This window comes from Lacerta agilis, chromosome 6 (assembly GCF_009819535.1).
Source record: "Lacerta agilis isolate rLacAgi1 chromosome 6, rLacAgi1.pri, whole genome shotgun sequence".
Taxonomy (NCBI): Eukaryota; Metazoa; Chordata; class Lepidosauria; order Squamata; family Lacertidae; genus Lacerta; species Lacerta agilis.
Window position 1 is genome coordinate 53,220,575 of NC_046317.1, and position 18,108 is coordinate 53,238,682.

Below are 18,108 nucleotides of genomic sequence, written 5' to 3' on the forward strand. Positions count from 1 at the left end.
CATTGCAAAGGATGGTTCATTGTCAAGAAAGACCAATCCTTGGGGATGGTGAAGGTGGCTGGAACTGTGGCTTTGGCAAGAAAGGACAGCCAGCTTTCTGATCGTGACTCCTTTCTAATCTGCCCTCCGTTCATGAATCCACAAAGACCTCAGTGACTCAAATAGAATCTATTGTTTTCTAACCTTTCATCTCAGTTATACAGACTTAAGATGGCCAGCTTTTTTTTTTTTTTCTTCCTATGCTCCTGACTGTGATTAATTTCTTGGCATTTTAAAACTGAAATGCCACCTCAAGAGAACCTGTATTTTCTCCACTGCAGCTATGAAAGCAGACTCAAGGCTGTATTTTGGTTCAGGAACAAAATCAAACCATCTTTGGGAGGCTAATCACAGTTCTTCTGTGCCACATGTATATTTCAGCCCCAGTGGAAACAATAAATATAAAATAGCTGTAAGCTTAAATTCAAGAACAATGGTTGAGCTACTCAGATAAAAGGAACAACCATCTGATAAAATATAGAACAGTATTTGCAAGAGAAGTGTAGGGTGCCATCTATTGGCAGAAATGCTGGGTACAGCTACCAGAAATAAGTTTCCAATTTCTAGATTCAGGTAGGTAGCCGTGTTTGTCTGATGCAATCGAAATAAAAATAAACAAAATAAAAGGTCCAGTAGCACCTTATAGACCAACTAAGTTTGTTCTGGTATAAGCTTTCTTGTGCATGCACACGTCATACATAGAGCCAAGAATTGCAAAGTTATTAGATACTAAAGCAAAAGCAGAAATGTCACTCTTTCGGATCCTAAATTTGTTCCTTGTGGGGTTGTTGTTTTTTTTTAAAATGAACCAAACAGAGATCATGTTTTGAAATACATGTTTTAGTACCAGTTATTATTAAAATGAATTCACAGAGCTGGTTGCCTGCTAGGTATGCAACAAAACAAGCCTCTAACTACTTTTAGTTGAAATAAGTTTATTTTCTTTTGCTAAAATTATCAGAAATAGGGAGCAAGTGGCTACATATTGTATAAGCAAGCTATTATGAAGTGCTCATATCTTGCTGGCTGGTGCGTTGTTCTTTGGTGCAAAGAAGAAGCAGATAATATAACCCTATTTGTTAAAGACTTGGAGAAATATGCGGATGAACATATTGGAAATATAGGCAGTTTTACAGGGACAGCAAAGCACTCAGCTCTGAAGTACTTAGCTCTGAAGACAACGGAATGTCATCTTTGGGATTTGCCTATATTACAAGCCCTTTATTGAGGATGATTGCAACATTTGCACTGATTGACAAAAATTAGCCCTGTTGGGCAAGGCATGCTGAAAGTCCTTTTGTGGGTGCACATATAATACTTTGTGGCATCTTGCAAATCAGCATGGATCCCATCCTCCTTGTCAATGCAAAAGGTGTCTGCTGTAGGTGGATCATGTTGTGGCGCATCAGGTTGTGGCACATCAGGTTGTGGCACATCAGGTCTTGAAGGTTCAGCAGGAACTGGAGGTCTGGGGTTTGGTGCCAGGGCTGCTAGAAGAATAATATAGATAGTTTAGGCATTTTTTTAAAGCTATATGTGTATTTTTAAAAAAATACTGTATATATCTGGAGCTGGCACTCATGAAAGGCTCCAGCAATGCAGTTGCCTCTTCCGCCTCTTCCACTGACTTTTAGTTTCTGGTACCGCATGCAAGGGTTCTGTGCGCATTGACTTTTAGGATGCTGTGGCAAATTTAAGCTTGTAGTGTGAGGTATGCCTTTGATTGCTCAATCGAGGAAAGGTGGCCTTCTGATGTTCCAGATTAATGAAAGAAATTAAATGGTGCTGAAATCTAACTTGAAATTTAATGGGGATGGGGTGAAATTAGTCACACACACAAAGATAACCTTTCAATATCAGTAGAAAAGGAATCAGGGAAAGTGCTGTTTGGTGCAGAGAAGTGGTGTGTGGGAAATGTTCATAAAGCAGAAGGCATGGTGTGGAGAAAATGTTTTTTCTCCTTCCTTCATAATACTAGAACCTGGAGTCACCTAATGAAGGGTGAGAGATTCAGAAACAGTTAACTGGTTAAATGATGGGATTTATTGCTTCCACAAGAAATGGCGATGACCATATTAGATGGATTTCAAGGTAGGGATTAGATGAAATTATGGAGACTAAGGCCACTAGTCATGGGGAGAATATGCTGCCTCCAAGATCAGAGGCGGCACCCCACAGTTGCTGGGGGAGGGGGACAGTAGTGGAGACCTAGTGCCTCACGTCCTGCTTGTGTGCTTCTCAGAAGCATGTGGTTGGCCACTGTGGGAAAGAGGATAGTGGAATAGGTAGGCTTTTGGGCTGACCCAGCAGGGCTCTTATGTGCTTACACAGCCTTCACCATTCATTCCCTGGTGTGTTGCATGAAGAGGAGGAGAAATGTACAGCCTAAGAGAGCTGTTTTACGTTAAACAAGTTTATTTAAGCACAGCCAAAGGCCTAAAGGTAGACAGGAAACTCCCCTTTTCATAGAGATCTTTCTTCTTCTTCTTATATCATGGGTGCAACTACCTATTGCTGTATAACAGGAAGCCAGAGTGAAGTAAGAGTGTTGGGTAAATATTTAGTTCCCTTTAGGCCCTGTGACCGAGGATTTCAAGAAAAACAAATATAATAACAAAGGATTAACCTGTGGAGCCAAGTTCTCTCTTCAGAGTCTGGAGGAGTGGGTATGCTCCTTGGCCACAGAAAGAACCACTGAAGTCATCCAGATCTAGGGCCCAAACCATGGCACCTCCCAGCTTGTTTTGCTTCACATAGTTGACCTGAGTGAAACAGAAAACATGAATTCAAAGGCTTATGATAACAGTGAGAACCATTATAGGGCAATGAATATGGCTCCTGTTTAAGAAGGAAATTAGAATATCCAGTGGTCTGTAGGTCCCCATTATCTCACAGTATGCTGCCAAGTCCAAGACAAATGTAAATCATCATGGCAACCGACAATTTCAATGTGAGCAGCGGCTGGTGTGGTGGGATAAAGCTGACCTCCAGACACTAGTATCACTGCAGCTTATGGCTGGAGCCAATCCAGCACTCCCATTAGTGCATGCATGCAGCCCAGACCTCACCACTGCCTTGCCCCACCCTACCCAGGTAAGTTGCAGTGATGTCAGTGTTGGGAGTGCAGCTCTGCAACACCACCCCATCACTGGCTGCTGTTGTTCAACATTAAGCATTTTGTCCTTGGGAAAGTGTGGTGAACCATAGCTACCCACTGCATGTGTTTTTATTGATTAATTACATTTATATCCCATCTTTGGTCCAAAGAACTCAAAGTGATGTACATGGTTCTACCTCTCCCATATTTTATTATCACAATGCCACCTCCATTGGCCTGGCACCCCCCCCCCCCAACTCTATTGCCTGGGTTATGAAGGTGCCCTAAAGACTCTAAAGCAAAGACTCTGTTATATTGCACACGGTGATCTGCAGTGTCGCTCACACACAGTCTGTAGTACGCTGGCAGTGGGAATGCAGTATGGGCATGCCTTTAGGATGACAGCTTATATTAAAAATCTGACAGTCCCTAATTACCGAAGGCTATTTACAAAAGCCAGACTTAACGCCTTCCCTTCTGCAGTGTTGGATGGCAGATTGAGAGGAGTTCCTTACCAGGATAGACTGTGTTCGTGTGCCCAAGACATTGACTCTGTAAAGCATATTTTGCTGCACTGTGTGAAATTCAAGCAAGCCAGGGCTGAACTGATATTACCCCTGTTAAGACTTTTCCCGGGAAAATCAGAGGCTTACTATGTCAGGTTCCTACTGGAAGACCGGATAAATGATAGAACATTAGCAGTGGCGAAGTTTCTATCGGTGGTGGCAAGAACTAATGATCTCTCTTCCTAAGTCTGTACATAATGCTTATATAACCTGAAGGCGGGCTGTCAAAACTGTGTACTGTTTTATAATGAATTGTTGGGTCTCTGGACCGTAATAAAGATTTTATTATTATTATTATTATAATCACAACAGCACTGTGGGGAAGGTTGGGCTGAGAGATGGTGACTGGCCCAGGGTCACCCAGTGAGGCTTATCACTGAGTGGGAATTAGAACCATGGTCTCCCAGGTCCAACACCCTAATCACTATGTGCAGTGAAAACCTCAGCTTATGTCAGGCTTTGGGGAATCAGATCTCTCTCCTGGTGGCAGTAATAAACAGATCAAATTAAAGAAGCGTTCTTCCCAGTTAGTTTCTTTAATAATCACAGCAAAAGACAAAGGAATGCATATCTCTCTAGAAATGGCGATGCTCCCAGTAAAGGTTGACCCCCTCCGTCCCCATTAATCTACGTCACTCCTACGTTGGGTAATCTGAGCTTGTTGCCGCTACGCTTTCTGTTCTATCACTCTCAAAGCTTGTCTAGTCTTAGGCGAAGGGGGGGGGGTCAGGAATGCTGTCCATGGACACTGAATCTGCCAGCTGTCTCTCTCTTTGTGTTTCCTCTTCTAGTTGTTCCTCACCCAGTATTTCCTAGCTTTCCCACTCTGGACTATGCCACTGTTCTAAATCAATACTGTCCTCCTGCCCTTAGGAAGGTTCAGGAAAAGGGGGTGGGGCAGCTCCCACCATTCCTCCTCAGTCCAGCCTCTGACACCTTAATTCCTATTGGAAATCGCATTCAACATAGCAAAGTGGTCCTTAAACAACCTAGTATCTTTTCTATTTAGTAATTATGTAGCTTGCTAGCATGTTTACTAGGTGACGATTTTGAAACATAACATTGACTGAGCTCCACTAAACGTTTTGTAAGGATAAAAGCAAATATGTGTATAATTGTTACCTTATTTTTTTTTTTTTTTTTTTTTTTTTTCCAAAAATATTTTATTTATAGGCTGTTCAACAAAGATATACAACAAGCAATCCAACTTCAAATCATAATAAAAATGTTTCCAAAAAAGAAGAAACATTGTCACTTATTGTTGTCAGTTTGTTAAGTTACTGTTCCTTTCGTTTCTGGTTACAAAAAACAAAATTGCACTAATTTAAGTGATGTTAGCCATACATATCCTTTCATCAATCCATATATACATAACACCCAAAGGGAGAAAGAACACAAAAACCAAAGAAAAAATAAAGAGAGAAACAAATCAAACACCCTCATCCCCCTCCCTCCCCCAAATACAACCTAAAAAAATAAAACAACAAGCATATTAGACCTGAAAAAAAAAACCATGTCAACCACAAAACTCAACCCTCTCGACTTCCTGTCAGTCCCAAACGTAAAATTCTCTCTTACTCATGAGTGTGTACCAACATATCTCCTTATCTTTCTAAAACACTTTACTTCACTACCATCTCGACCAGTGCCCCCATTTCCCTTCAATCTCTTATTTTCTTTCACCAAGGCTATTGAAAAGCTGGCATAGCCATCCTTCCCTTAGTGTACTTTTCAACATATATTTTATATCTCATCCAATTATCTAAAAATTTTTGCTTTGATCCCCCTCTTAAACTGTTAGTTATCTGGGCCATCTCGGCGAACTCTTGCAGTTTGTTATGCCACTCTATTAATGTAGGTGGCTCTTGTTCTTTCCACCTCTTTGCGATTATAATTCGGGCAGCCGCTGTAGCATACAGGAAGACCTCCCTTAATTTGACTGGGATTTCCTTATCTAAAATGCTCAATAGGAGAGAATCAGGCTTCTTAGGGAATGTGATCCCTAACATTTTCTTAATTTCCTCATAAATCTGATTCCAGAATGTTTTTATCTTCTGGCAAGCCCACCACATATGGAACAGATCTCCGTTAGTCCCCCCACATCTCCAGCACACATTAGTTGTTCCTTTATAAATTTTTGACAATTTTGAGGGTGTGAGGTACCACCTGTGTTGGATTTTCATCATGTTCTCTTTTATATTTGAAGAAGTCGTAAAGTTCATACTGACCCTCCAGAGGTGCTCCCACTCCCTCATCATTATCGGTCTTCCAATGTCTTGCGCCCATTTCACCATAGAGGACTTCACAGTTTCTTCCATTACTTCCCATTCCAATAATAGTTGGTACATTTTTGCAATTACTTTATGATTATTCTTTATTAAATCTGTCTCCAACCTTGTTGTCTCTTTAACAAACCCTGTTTTTTTATCTTTCTGGAACACTCCATGTAATTGATGGTAATCCAACCATCCTCCCAACTGATCTTTTATCTCATCGTACTTTCTCAATTTAAGTTCTCCTTCATCCTCTATTAATAACATATTGTACGTAGGCCAATTAGTTCTCATATTTCTTCTTTTGAGTGCCTTTGCTTCTACAGGGGATAACCATTTTGTTTGTTACCTTAGTTTTAATGCTCTCCACATTGTCATATCCTACCCACTGGTTTCCCTTGAAGGAATAGGGAGCATTCCCCCCTGGAATCACTGCTGTGGTGGCACCTTTATTAAAGTTGCAGATCTGAAACAAAATAGATTGGAGCATGGCTGTGTTACCACATGGTCAAATTGAGACACTTGAGGTTAGACAACAGAAAAGGGAAGTATGTGTCCATAAGTTTGAGGAAATTAGTTAATTGGGGTGGGGGGAAGTAAAGGCAGCGGGTTTACCATGATCAAAACACAGTAGCAGATGCTCTTAATTCTAGATAAGAAAATCAATTTTTATTAAGACCCGCTCAGGAGGGGAGGCAGCTGGAAGTCCTATCTCCACACTGGAGCCAGAGGGGAACATGTGGTGGGAAAGGAAGGGCTTCCATCTGTTCCAGCCTTCCCCCCCCTCTATTTCTCCTCACTTTCCTCTGGATTCTGCCATCCCAGTGCCCAGCCCAACAGTGCAGAGGGAGACATGGCAATTAACTGATTTCACCTGCAAGAAGGTAACTGGAAATAAAAAAAACTACAAATAGCCCTGCAAAAGTATTAGGAATGGGATTTTTTCAGTACAGCATTAGATGTGTCCCCATGAGAACAAAATGTGGGACAGCTAGTTTGTTTAATATAGGACCACACTGGGGAAGGGGCACGTGTTGCTCCTTCAGCCGAGGATGATGTAATGTAGGTTTGCAAGAAGAAAGGGGTTGCCATTTTTGGAGAGCGAAATACAGGTGAGTTTGGGGGGCTCTGTAAGTTAGCAGTATCAAGGGTGCCCTCTCTCTGGAGATCTGATGTGGCAGCTTTCTTTTGCAGTATTTAAGTGCCTCCAGCACTTAAACTAAAAACAAACCTCCGGCAACAACCCAGCAGGGGCGTAGCAAGGGGTGGGAGTGGGGTGGGCTGCCCCATGTTCCGTAATGGAGCGGGTGACAAATGATCAAGGAATTATTATTTTTTAATGCCTGCTGCGAAGGTCTTATCTTACTATACTAGGGATTATATAGCTATATATGAAATTTCATGCATATCAGTTAATATCTTGACCCTGCTCCACCCAAATAGCTGTTTACTTGGCTGTTTTCCTATGTCGTGAAGGCTGAAATTTCAGTTCAGTGGAGCACTTACTGTTCCCAACCCTAACCCTGTGGAAAGCCATCTAATTAGACTTTAATTTGATTTTGAGATGTCTTTAGGAGGTAATTTAATTATAGTTTGATTTTATACCAATGTTATGTATCCCTGTTAGCCACCCTGAGCCCAACTTTGGCCGGGGAGGGTGGGATATAAATAAAAGTTTTTTATTATTATTACTTGTTATTATTCCTTTGTAAGAAAATATGAAATAATGTAAAACCATTTTTGCGGGGGGGGGGGAATCAATGGGGGGGTTGCCAATAAATTTTCCGCACAGGGTACCACCTGACCTTCCCACGACTTCGGTGGGGGTGACAAATTTTTTTTTTGCCTCCAGGTACCAATTTACCTTGCTACGCCCCTGCAACCCAGTATTGCAAAACACAAACTTTTGTAAGCACTCTACTCCTGGAACATTTTACCACTTAGAGAAGTGGGGCAAGCCTAACAATATATATATTTAAGCATCTTTCCTACCTCATAATAAGACAAGAATCCAGCCTCTTTGGTGAAAGTGCCAGCTGTCCCTGGTCCTGAGGCTGGCGCATTAACCCCATTTTGTGTGGAAGAAAGGGTAAAGGTTCGTCCATAGAGAGGAACTCCCAGGACAAGCTTTTCAGCTGGTGCTCCTTTGCCCTTCCAGTACTTCACAGCATTGTCCTTGATGAGGCAATGAGATAGAAAGCATGATATCAATGCACATTGCCCAGTTTTACTATTCAGATCTCTGGTTGCTCCACAGACCTGTAGTTTCCCAGCAGCCATGACTCAATGGACTATGGTTGGAGACATGAGTCTTTACCCAGTCTGTATCAAATTCTCATATATCCATTCATTAGTTTATTCTACCCCATTTCCACATTATTCAATTGTGAATATTTTTAAAAATATACGAAACCATCACAAAGGCATTTAAGCATGCATTATATCACAATACATATTGTATCTCAATGTATTTCATATATTGTATCTCAACATGTATTTAATCTGTTTTTGTACATTTTTTCAGCCAAGAACTTTATCCGAGTTCCGTATTGGAAACTTTTCACAAGATGAAGAGCTTGGCAAAGGCTGATCTAGAGGACCAAGAAATAGTAGGTTTGCTTTGTATCTTAGGACATTTTCTTTACTTTCAATTAAAACGAGAGGCTACAATTTGCCAGGAAATATTTAACACTTACAGTGTCAGGGTACAAAGGGCTGACATGTCCTGTAACGCGTTCCCAAGATCCATGAAAGTCATATGTCATCAGGTTAATGAAGTCCAGAGACCTGCAAGGGGAAGTCCAATATGTTTATTCCATCTCTAACATAAGAATCCTGAGTGGATGCATTGTGGGCAATTATGTGCCCACTGGGATGATTTGTCAACCATGGTTTGAAATTATTGGACTAAACTGGATATCAAATATCAAATGCAAGGTGCTTGTGAGTTGCCACCATTAATTTCCCTTCATGGTTCGTAAGTGCCTCGTCATACTCACTGGGAAATCTTGTCCACTTCATAGCCATTGTCAGTGGTTTCCCTCCCAGCTGCCACAGCAGCAGACAGCAGCAGCCTTTCCTTTCCTGTCCGTTGTGCTTCTGCCTGGAATTCTTTCACCATTTCCTAAGGCAAATAGTTGAGTAGAACAATAATTACATTTGCTTTTGTCCTTCTCTCAAAGCTGAAGGATGTGGAGGAGATGGAAGCATCCCCATTTCCACACTCTTTAGCTTCTTGGCCCACTCCCACATCTCCTGCTTCACCCCTGCTGGCCAATGCCCTCTACTTCATGCCTTCCATGGACACCAAGACTGATACACAGCTCTGAGTCATTGGGTGCAAGCTCATCCAGGCCTCCAGGATCCTGCTGAGGCTCTCTCAGCATGTTTATCATGGCCTCTCCCTCCTGCCTGGTGGACTCAACTAGCCACCCCCCTCATTCCCCTCAGCAGCCTCCTCCTTCTCTGCCACCAGGTTGGCCAAGATGCAGCTGAAGAAACTGGAGCAGGGACAGGCTCGTCTCAGATTTCCTTATTATTGAGACCGATGTGGGTGAGTTCCTCATCAACGGTACCTGGGCAGGCTACCTGGAGTCAATATCCACCTTACCACTGTCAGTAGACCTGAGAGCCCCACTGTCTCCTCCATCACCCACTACATGAGGACCCCAGCTAGTACAGCATCTGGTTGAGCTGACGTGTATTACGTGTATTTTATACTTATTTTAATGAACCAAATAGAGTGAAATATTGTGAGTTATGAGAGTGTGCATGAACTTAACAGTGCTTAGCTTTTTTAAGCTGCTATTTTGTTAAGTTGTTAATATTGTTTTATAGATTATAAATGCCATATTGATTTGTTAATCATATAATATGACTTTTGTTGTAATTGTGATGTTCGGTTTATTTTTCAGTTGCTGTTTTATAGATTGTAATTGTTTCATTGATGATTTGTTAATTATTTTATACGATTTATGCTATATTTGTGATGTTCTATTATGGTTTATCATGTTGTCATTTATTGTTTGTAAGCTGCTTTGGGATTCATTTGAATGAAAAGCAGTATAGAAATACAATAAATCAAATTAAAATCAATCAATAAAAAGAGAAGTCTAAATTGAATCAAAGCAGAAGAGGTTTCCCAGTAAAGAGCGGAAGTGTTAGGTAGGGACCTACTGATTCAATCACTTTTCCTCAGAACTACTTGAAAACTCCTTATGCTTTGATTACATTTACATCCCACACCTTTCTTCTGTTCTGGAACCCAAGGCAGAGTACATGTAGTTCCCAGATGGCTACCCATTCAGGCAGATGACCAGATCCAAACCTGTTTAGTTGCAGCAAGGTGGTGGCTTCATGTACCTTCAGACCATACTGTAGGGCTAGCTTATAGAATATTAATACGTTGTCTTACCTATATGTTATAGGTTCAATCTATTAGCTCACTACTTGAGCCACAAGAACCTGTCTTTAAGCCCCTGGTTCCATATTGTCTCAAAACCCGTTCCAGATGTGTCTGGTGATTTACACAAGCTTTCACATTTCACATAATTTAGTTTTGCTGGTCTAGGGCTCTATTTGTATACACAGTTCTGATATCTTGACTGATTGGTCAACTTCCCTTTCATAACCGAGACAAAGGCAAATCTAGGGGTTGGTCTCTGGACAACACCTTGGCCCAGCATGGGATTTGACACGAGTCTGAATCTTGTGACTTGATTCCATCCTTTCACTGAGAAATCAATAATTCATATTGTCTCTTTGCAGCACTCACGGATACTCCTATTAAATTCATTGCCTGTTGTGCACAGAAGTTGCCCCTGGAATCTGCAGCCAGACATTAGAATCGGTTGGTGGTGATCTGCTGGTTGATGGTGATTTGCTGAGTTTTACTGTACCTGAACCAAGGAAGTGAAACGCATTTTATCATCTGCAGGACTGCCTCTCGCTCCAGGATATTCCCAATCTAGGTCCAGGCCATTGAAATCATACTTCCGCAGGAATTCTATCACAGAATTAATAAATGTCTTACGTGTTTCAGGAGTAGCTACCATAGCAGAGAACCTAGAATGGAAGCAATTCAAGACAAAATATACACATCATGGCTGTTTTGTTTGGCACCCAAGAGACAGTGATGGTGCTAAAAATACAAAATATCCTCCCTGTCTTTATCCACTGGACCCTTGTCTTTTAGTTTTCAGATGATTGCTGAAGAAGACTTTCCCCACCCACAAGCTTTTACTGTTTGATTTTAGTCTTCCAACATGCTGCTGTTTGCTTCACTGCAAGGTCACTATGTCCTGGTTCAGTCCTGCTCAGAGCTCAAACCTGGAGTCTCCTCAGAAGAAAATTAGGAAGAGCAGGGCCCACAGCAGATCTCTGTACTACCAGTGACCCCGAGGAGCCATCAGATCTGGACATCCCCCATCACCTGGGCTCATGGCTGGCTCTTGTAGCACCTCTCATCACTCCCAAAGTCACAAAGATGCTTGTATAGGGTTAAATGATCAGCAGTAGGTGCTGGAGGTCTCGATTCCACCCCTAACAGTCCCCTGACAATGCAATATATATATATTAGACATATATATATATATATATGTCTAATTTTACTGCCCTCCCCCTCCAGCGGTGGCAAATGGGGGGGCGGGCTATCTGCTTGAACATATGTTCTCCAGAGCTAGCCCACTCCCCACTCATGCTGGATAACCCTGAAATTACCCAGAACCCCGGCTGGGGGGCTGGGAAGGATAAACGCCCAATGCCTGAGCCAAGGTCTCCCTACATCTGAATATTAATAAAGTTGTGGCCAATTTAATCCCATAGAACGTTGTCACATGTCGTTATTTCCCTCAGGGGCCACCCGGGGTTTGGGGGACTCCGCCTAGCCACGCAATTAAAAATAATAATATTTACCTTCATGAAAATTGGCAACTTAACTTTAAATAGCAGCTTAGGCTGGTGTGCCAACTATGAACCTACATGGATGGAGTAGAATTTGGGTTTTTGTTATTCGGGCCTTATTCAAATTACTATAATTCAGAGGTAGCCAATGTGCTTCTTTCAGATGTTGCTGGAATACAACTCCCATCATCTTTGATAACTGACAACACTGGCTGGGACTAATGGAAGTTGCAGTTCAATAATAGTCAGAGGGCACCATGTTGGCTATCTGTGTAATGCATTGGAAATGGGGATCATTTTAAATACAGTCTATAAACCGAGAGTAGGATGGAAAATGGCTGCAAGTACTGGCTGGGACTCTGCCTCTGAGCGTATTATGGTAACACATCATCTTCCAGCCCAAATCACAAAGTGTTAATTTTGACCTTTAAAACCCCATCACAGTTTGATGCTACAGTATTGGTATGACTACCATTCCCTGTATGTACCTGCAAATGCTCGGAGATCATTTATGAAGACACTTCTCTAAGTGCTTCCACCAGAATATGATGGGTGGCTACTAAAGAAACAACCTTCTTATTAACTTATTAACTTTCGCCTAATGAACTTCACACCTTTTGGTGTCAGACAAACCCTTTCTTATGCTTCCTTTTAAATCTGATATTTTAACCTTCATTTGCTTTATGAAAACAAATGAAGCTGAAAACATGCATCGTTGCTACCAAATTTGATTTTTTAGCTTCCATTTGGTGCTGTTATCATTTGCATTTTAGTTATCTGTGATTTTTATTTATTTTGAAATTCCTTACACACTAGCCAGAGCATACACATTATTGGGCATCTAGTAAATGCAATGCAATGCAAAAATGAATGAATGAATGAATGAATGAATGAATGAATGAATGAAATAGAAAGATGGGGTTCTAAGATTCCAACAGGAAACTTTCATGATGCATATTATTATTGAGAAGGGAGAGGGAATGGGATATGCTACAGAGTGGCACAGAACACAAGATTTGATCTGGACCTTGATTTGGAAATGCCTAGTACAATTTGAATCGCTTCATAGGGACCTCACTTCACTGTGGACTTCTCCCAAATCTCTCTGAAGCAGCTACAGTATTTCAGTTCTGCATTCAGGATTTGACTGAAGCAAACACCCATCTTTATTACATACAGTATTGCCTACTCATGATGAAGTTCCTCTTTTAGAAACCCCATGCCCAAATCTTACTTTTGACTTCCAAATGTCCAACCACCAATAGCTAAAAGTGTCTTCAGTCTTGGATTCCTAGATAGGAGGGGAAGAAAGGAACAGAGTTCAGGGGGTTTTTTTTGTCTTGCACAGCTGAGCTTACAAATATCTCTGATCATTCCCAGTGAAGTTCATTTGTGCTGCTCATGGAAGCTAGCTTTCCTGCATATATTTCCCAACTGCATGGAAAACAGTGTGCACAAACAGATCGTGCATATGTAGTTTTCTTTCGAAGTCCCAACCTGGGTTTGAGGGTATGGAGCATAGGAAATTGCTTTTAACCCTTACTAGCAAGCATAGGGTTAGTTAGTACATGAAGGGGTTAAGATTACAGAGTTAGATTCTTAGACTCAGTTAGGCCTCACCCCCTTTTACCTCCATGGGGAAGTGAAGCTTCTTCCTAAGAAACAGTGAATGACACAGCATTATATAAAGATGCTGACTTGACCAATTTTCCACCTTCAAATCTCATTAACCAAACTCTATACAATCTTAAGCCCAGAATTCCCTATTATCAGAAAATGGGAGCACTCATACAAGTTTAGATCCTAGTTCTAGGAAATTCAAAAAAGTCATCCTTCTTCCCCAGCCCTTTCCTTACATTTGTTTGAGATTTTGGAAATCCCTGTAGAGTGTTTCATCATTCCATTCCAGTGTTTTGATCTGGTTCTCTGACATTCCCGCAAATGCATAAATAAGGTGAGTGCACAGATTAGGATCAATGTTCTGAGGGAGGAATTTCCCTTCACCTTGTCTGTACTGAGCCCAGTTGGTGAAATAGCAAACCAGTTTGAAAGCAGAGCCTGCAAAGATGAAAGTGCATGTAAAAATTATCTGGAATTATTGACAAAATAACTTACCTGGAGGTAATATTCTGTTAACTCTGCATTCCTACAGCTCCTGGGAGATTGTACTGATGCGTATTATCTCCCCCACCCCAAACTCTCTCTCTCCCTCTCTCTCTCTCTCTCTCTCTCTCTCTCTCTCTCTCTCTCTCTCTCGTTTGAGAATGAACCCCACTCTTGTTGAGGGAGTTCCAAGGTCAGATCTGCCCTCCCTGCTTCCACAGAAACATCCACCCATCCTGGCCTTACTGATGATGGAGGTCCAATGTGCGGACATAACACCTGGCCTTGGTCTCATCGACCTTTCTCAATCAATAATATGGCTGTATTTGTTCCATTACTATATTTGCCCACCCATATTAGTAGAGAAGTGGAGAGGAAATAGATAAACAAGTTGTTTATAGTTTTAGGATTTAGATATGCCTTTCATATATGGGAGAGACAAAGTTTGAAACTGATCCTATTATTAAATAAATAAATTTCTTTACTGCCAAGGATCACAAGGCAGTTTACAATATAAAAACACAAAAATCCACACCATAGTAGCAAACAATACCCCCCTTTAAAAAGCCATAGATTGCTTAATTAGCCAAAGGCCTGGGAGAAGAGGAATGATTTTGCCTGGTGCCTAAAGATATGTGACAAAGACACCAGGTGAGTCACTGCAGAGGGAGCCACTACAGAAAAGGCCCATTCTCAATGTTGCCACCCTCCAGTCTTTTGACGGAAAGGACGCACAAAGAAGGGCCTCAGTTGATGATTGTGGGGAGAGGGAGTCTTTAAGGCATTGCTGTACTGAGCTGTTTAAGGCTTTATAGGTCAAAACCAGCACTTTGAATTAGGCCTGGATACTAATTGGTAGCCAATGCTGTTGGGCCAGGATTGGCATTATATGTATGTCCAGACTATCACGCCCAGGTGAGCAATGCCAGGTGTTCTTACTAGGTGCTGACACCTGGCTCAGTCTAACTGGCTCCATCATGCGTGGCATTCAGTAGATTATTCTAGAGCAGGAAATGTCATAACGAAGCCCAGCAAACCCAAGCTTTACTCTGCCTGGTTTTCACTTGGCTTTTTCTAAGCAAGTAACAACTCTTGGAAGGGTTACTTACTGCAGTGACAATTCAGCAAGATGGCAAAACCTAGAGAAAAATGAAAATGGAAGACATTAGATAGGTAGCTGGATTCTTTGGAACCTTCCAGTAAGTTGATTCTGTTATGATAATTGTTAATAGCATTATTATTAGCACTAATAGCATTTTCTGTACATGAATTCAAAATGGTTTATAGACTAAAACAACAAGTTGAATTGTCCTAATGATTAAAACACCAATATCAAATAACCACATGCCTGAACATCATGTGTTCCTTTACAATAGGTCCAGCCATGTATTATAAAATACTGTATCAATGGTACTTAATCCCTCAGTAGAACATACAAAATGCAAGACAAATGATATCACTTTTGCTACATGTCCTGTAACCCCTAAATCTCAAGCTTGCCCCCCTTCAATAACATTTAATTTCCTGTGCGATTGAAAGAGCTTGAGGAATAGTCTCTCATCCATCCTGCTAACCCAATAATCAACAGCTAAAATGATTGTGAACGTTATGAAGGTTTTTGAGGTCATTCAGATAAAGGTTAGAGTGTGATGGATGGCATAGTTTCCCAAACAAAAAATGAAGTGTTAGGATGTCTTTGCCTTTTCTCATATGACTAGAAGCAAAAGAAGGCAATGCTTCTGGTCTCAAGCTTTAATAGTTGTGATGAAGGAGAAATTTCAACCATTGTGTCTCTTAACCCTTTGCAGCATTAGTCCCCTTTTTGACACAATCTACTGGCGGTTTATTCTTAAAGTAATTCATGGACCTTGCGGAGTTGCCCAATTTTCCTTGAGACTTTTGTGTATATTATAACATTTGAATTTACAATTAAATTTCACTTAAAAAGCTAAGAAATGCAGATCCTCCCTCTCTCTTTCTCATTCCCCCATCTGCTTTTCTTTCAGAATTCACTTAATACAAACCTTCTGTCCCACCATGAGAAAGTTGTCTACAGCTCTGGAATAGTACCTTAGAATATAATTCAAATAATGGGGTCTAATCTTGAAGCCCAAATCATTCAGCACAAGCAAACTTAGCACCTGTAATTGAATCTTTTTAGATTCAGTCCAAATCAGTTTGTGATTTTAAGTCCTTATGAAAACTCAACAGCATTTTAGTACAAATTTCTCCAAATATACACATTCTTGCAAAGCAATTTCCCCCAGGATCATGCAATTTTTATATTATTTTCACAAATATATGCATTTATGTGCACTTTACCTGAGAATTTGCATGCTTTGTACAATCTACTTTACTGGAGAACCGCATTGCAAAATTCAGATAGGTGCACATTTTGAAGGGTGCCTGTGTTTTGGTACACCTATTGCAGGCATAGGCAAACTCGGCCCTCCAGATGTTTTGGGACTACAACTCCCATAATCCCTGACCACTGGTCCTGTTAGCTAGGGATGATGGGAGTTGTAGTCCCAAAACATCTGGAGTGCAAATTACATATGCTCACTTTTTCAGTATGAAAAAGATCAAAGTTCTCCTCCATTCCTAATAAGAGGACATTGCACAGTAGCATACCTTAATGAGTGAAATCTAGCAAAACAACAACATCCAACATACACATGCTATTGAAGCCAAACTTACACGCCAAAATGAATGCTCGGCCCATGCTGAGTACAGATTCAGCACAGCCCTTCTGTTCTTAAGAAAGCTGGTAGTTGCTCCTCAGAATGTCTCAGCTCACTTTGCCTGTGGCCTTTATACCTACTTGCACCCAAAAAGAGTGATTGCGAAATCAAAAGAGCATTTCCCCTATGTGTGTGTGGTCAAGACATGCTACAATCAGGTGGTGATGAACACAAGGGCTGTGCCAACAACTATTCTGTCTCAGAAATTCTCTTCCTCTTGGAAATAGGCTTCTATTTTTCTTCCTCATTCTGAGGTCACATCAGAATTCCTTTAAAAGTTGATAATTCCTTATTGTTGGGAGCAGACAACTGAGGGTGGTATGTGCTTTTCTCTCTCTTTCCACTGTAGCATTTCTGCAGTGCTGTCTCTGCAGCCTCCCCAACTTGTCCACATTTACTGAACTGAAAAAGCCCCGGGGTAGTTTTTTCTTTATTTTTATTTAAAATATATATAGTTCCATTTTCATTCAATATCACAAGGCAGTTCACTACAAAACACACACATTAAAATACGACTAAAACATGTTTAGATGCATAACAAGACAGGGGAAACATAAAATTAATCATGACCACCTCAATCTGGCATCAAAAGCCTCAGAGAGCAGATATCATGAACTGGTGGGACAATGGGGAAGAGGAAGAAGACCCCAGTGAGGGGTGTGGCTGGGACTGGGACACACTGGGGCAAGCTGGGGATGGGAAAGGAGAGGTTGATGTAGGAAGTACTCATGGGGTGATGGAGGATGATGAGGGGATACGGGTCAAGTGCACAGGAACCAAAGCAGCAGGACCCATCACCAGAGTCATAATGACCCTCACATGGTGGGCTCTGAGGCATAGGGAGCAGCGGGTGGGGAGCTCCAGGAGGCTGAGGCGGGCAAGAGTCCACAGCCCAGCTCTCTAGCTGGCCAGGTGGGACTTGCTAGCTCTGGGAGGAGGGTTGTGATTCCTCAGCTGCAGTAGGATTGGAACAGGTGAGGGTCACATGCCTCATCAAGCCCAGATGCTGCAGTCAGCATGCAAAGTACAAAAGGGAAGCAGAGTCAAGATGCTGTGTCTTCTCAACTGCCCATGTTGATGGACCTCAGCTTGGATGCTCCAGGATCTCTGCCAGATGGTGCTTCGATTTGGACTTTGGACACGTGGCTTGACCTTGGACTAAGGACTTGACATACTGACTTGCCGCCAGGTAGGCCCGGGGGCTCAGTACAGCAGATGGGCCACTAAAAGAAATAAAGAAAGCTTAAATTCAGAACTTGCCACAATGCAAGAAAGTAGTGGTTAAAATGTATCACTAAAATGTAACCCTAACCCAAAGACTTCACTCCTGTGTTAATTAATAGCAAAAGTCAGATATAAGGATTGGAACTGGTGCAACATAAACACCA

General features: G+C 41.5%; 1 protein-coding gene across 2 annotated transcripts; it reads right to left on the reverse strand.

Annotated features, from left to right (window-relative positions):
* Window positions 1–957: 957 nt before the first annotated feature.
* Window positions 958–16,770, reverse strand: LOC117048648 (chitotriosidase-1-like). 2 transcript variants are annotated; one of them, XM_033152717.1, is made up of 11 exons: window positions 16,677–16,770; window positions 15,089–15,118; window positions 13,733–13,934; window positions 13,111–13,167; window positions 10,874–11,039; window positions 8,975–9,099; window positions 8,672–8,762; window positions 7,968–8,150; window positions 6,325–6,441; window positions 2,666–2,801; window positions 958–1,526 (listed from the first exon to the last, which is right to left on the reverse strand). In XM_033152717.1, exons 1-11 carry the CDS (start codon window positions 16,699–16,701, stop codon window positions 1,261–1,263), a joined length of 1,398 nt encoding a protein of 465 aa, XP_033008608.1. In that variant the 5' UTR covers window positions 16,702–16,770; the 3' UTR covers window positions 958–1,260. The 2 variants fall into 2 exon arrangements, with proteins under 2 accessions (XP_033008608.1, XP_033008607.1); XM_033152716.1 differs by having other exon boundaries at window positions 958–1,529.
* Window positions 16,771–18,108: the final 1,338 nt, after the last annotated feature.

Excerpts from the sequence above, each read along its gene's own strand:
- LOC117048648 (XM_033152716.1), bottom strand. The coding sequence starts at position 16,701 with ATGGGCCGAGCATTCATTTTGGCGT. Across the intron at positions 8,763-8,974 it reads GAAGTGGACAAGATTTCCCA|GTCTCTGGACTTCATTAACC; the intron begins GTGAGTATGACG and ends TTCCCCTTGCAG. Across the intron at positions 1,530-2,665 it reads GAGAGAACTTGGCTCCACAG|CAGCCCTGGCACCAAACCCC; the intron begins GTTAATCCTTTG and ends TTATTCTTCTAG.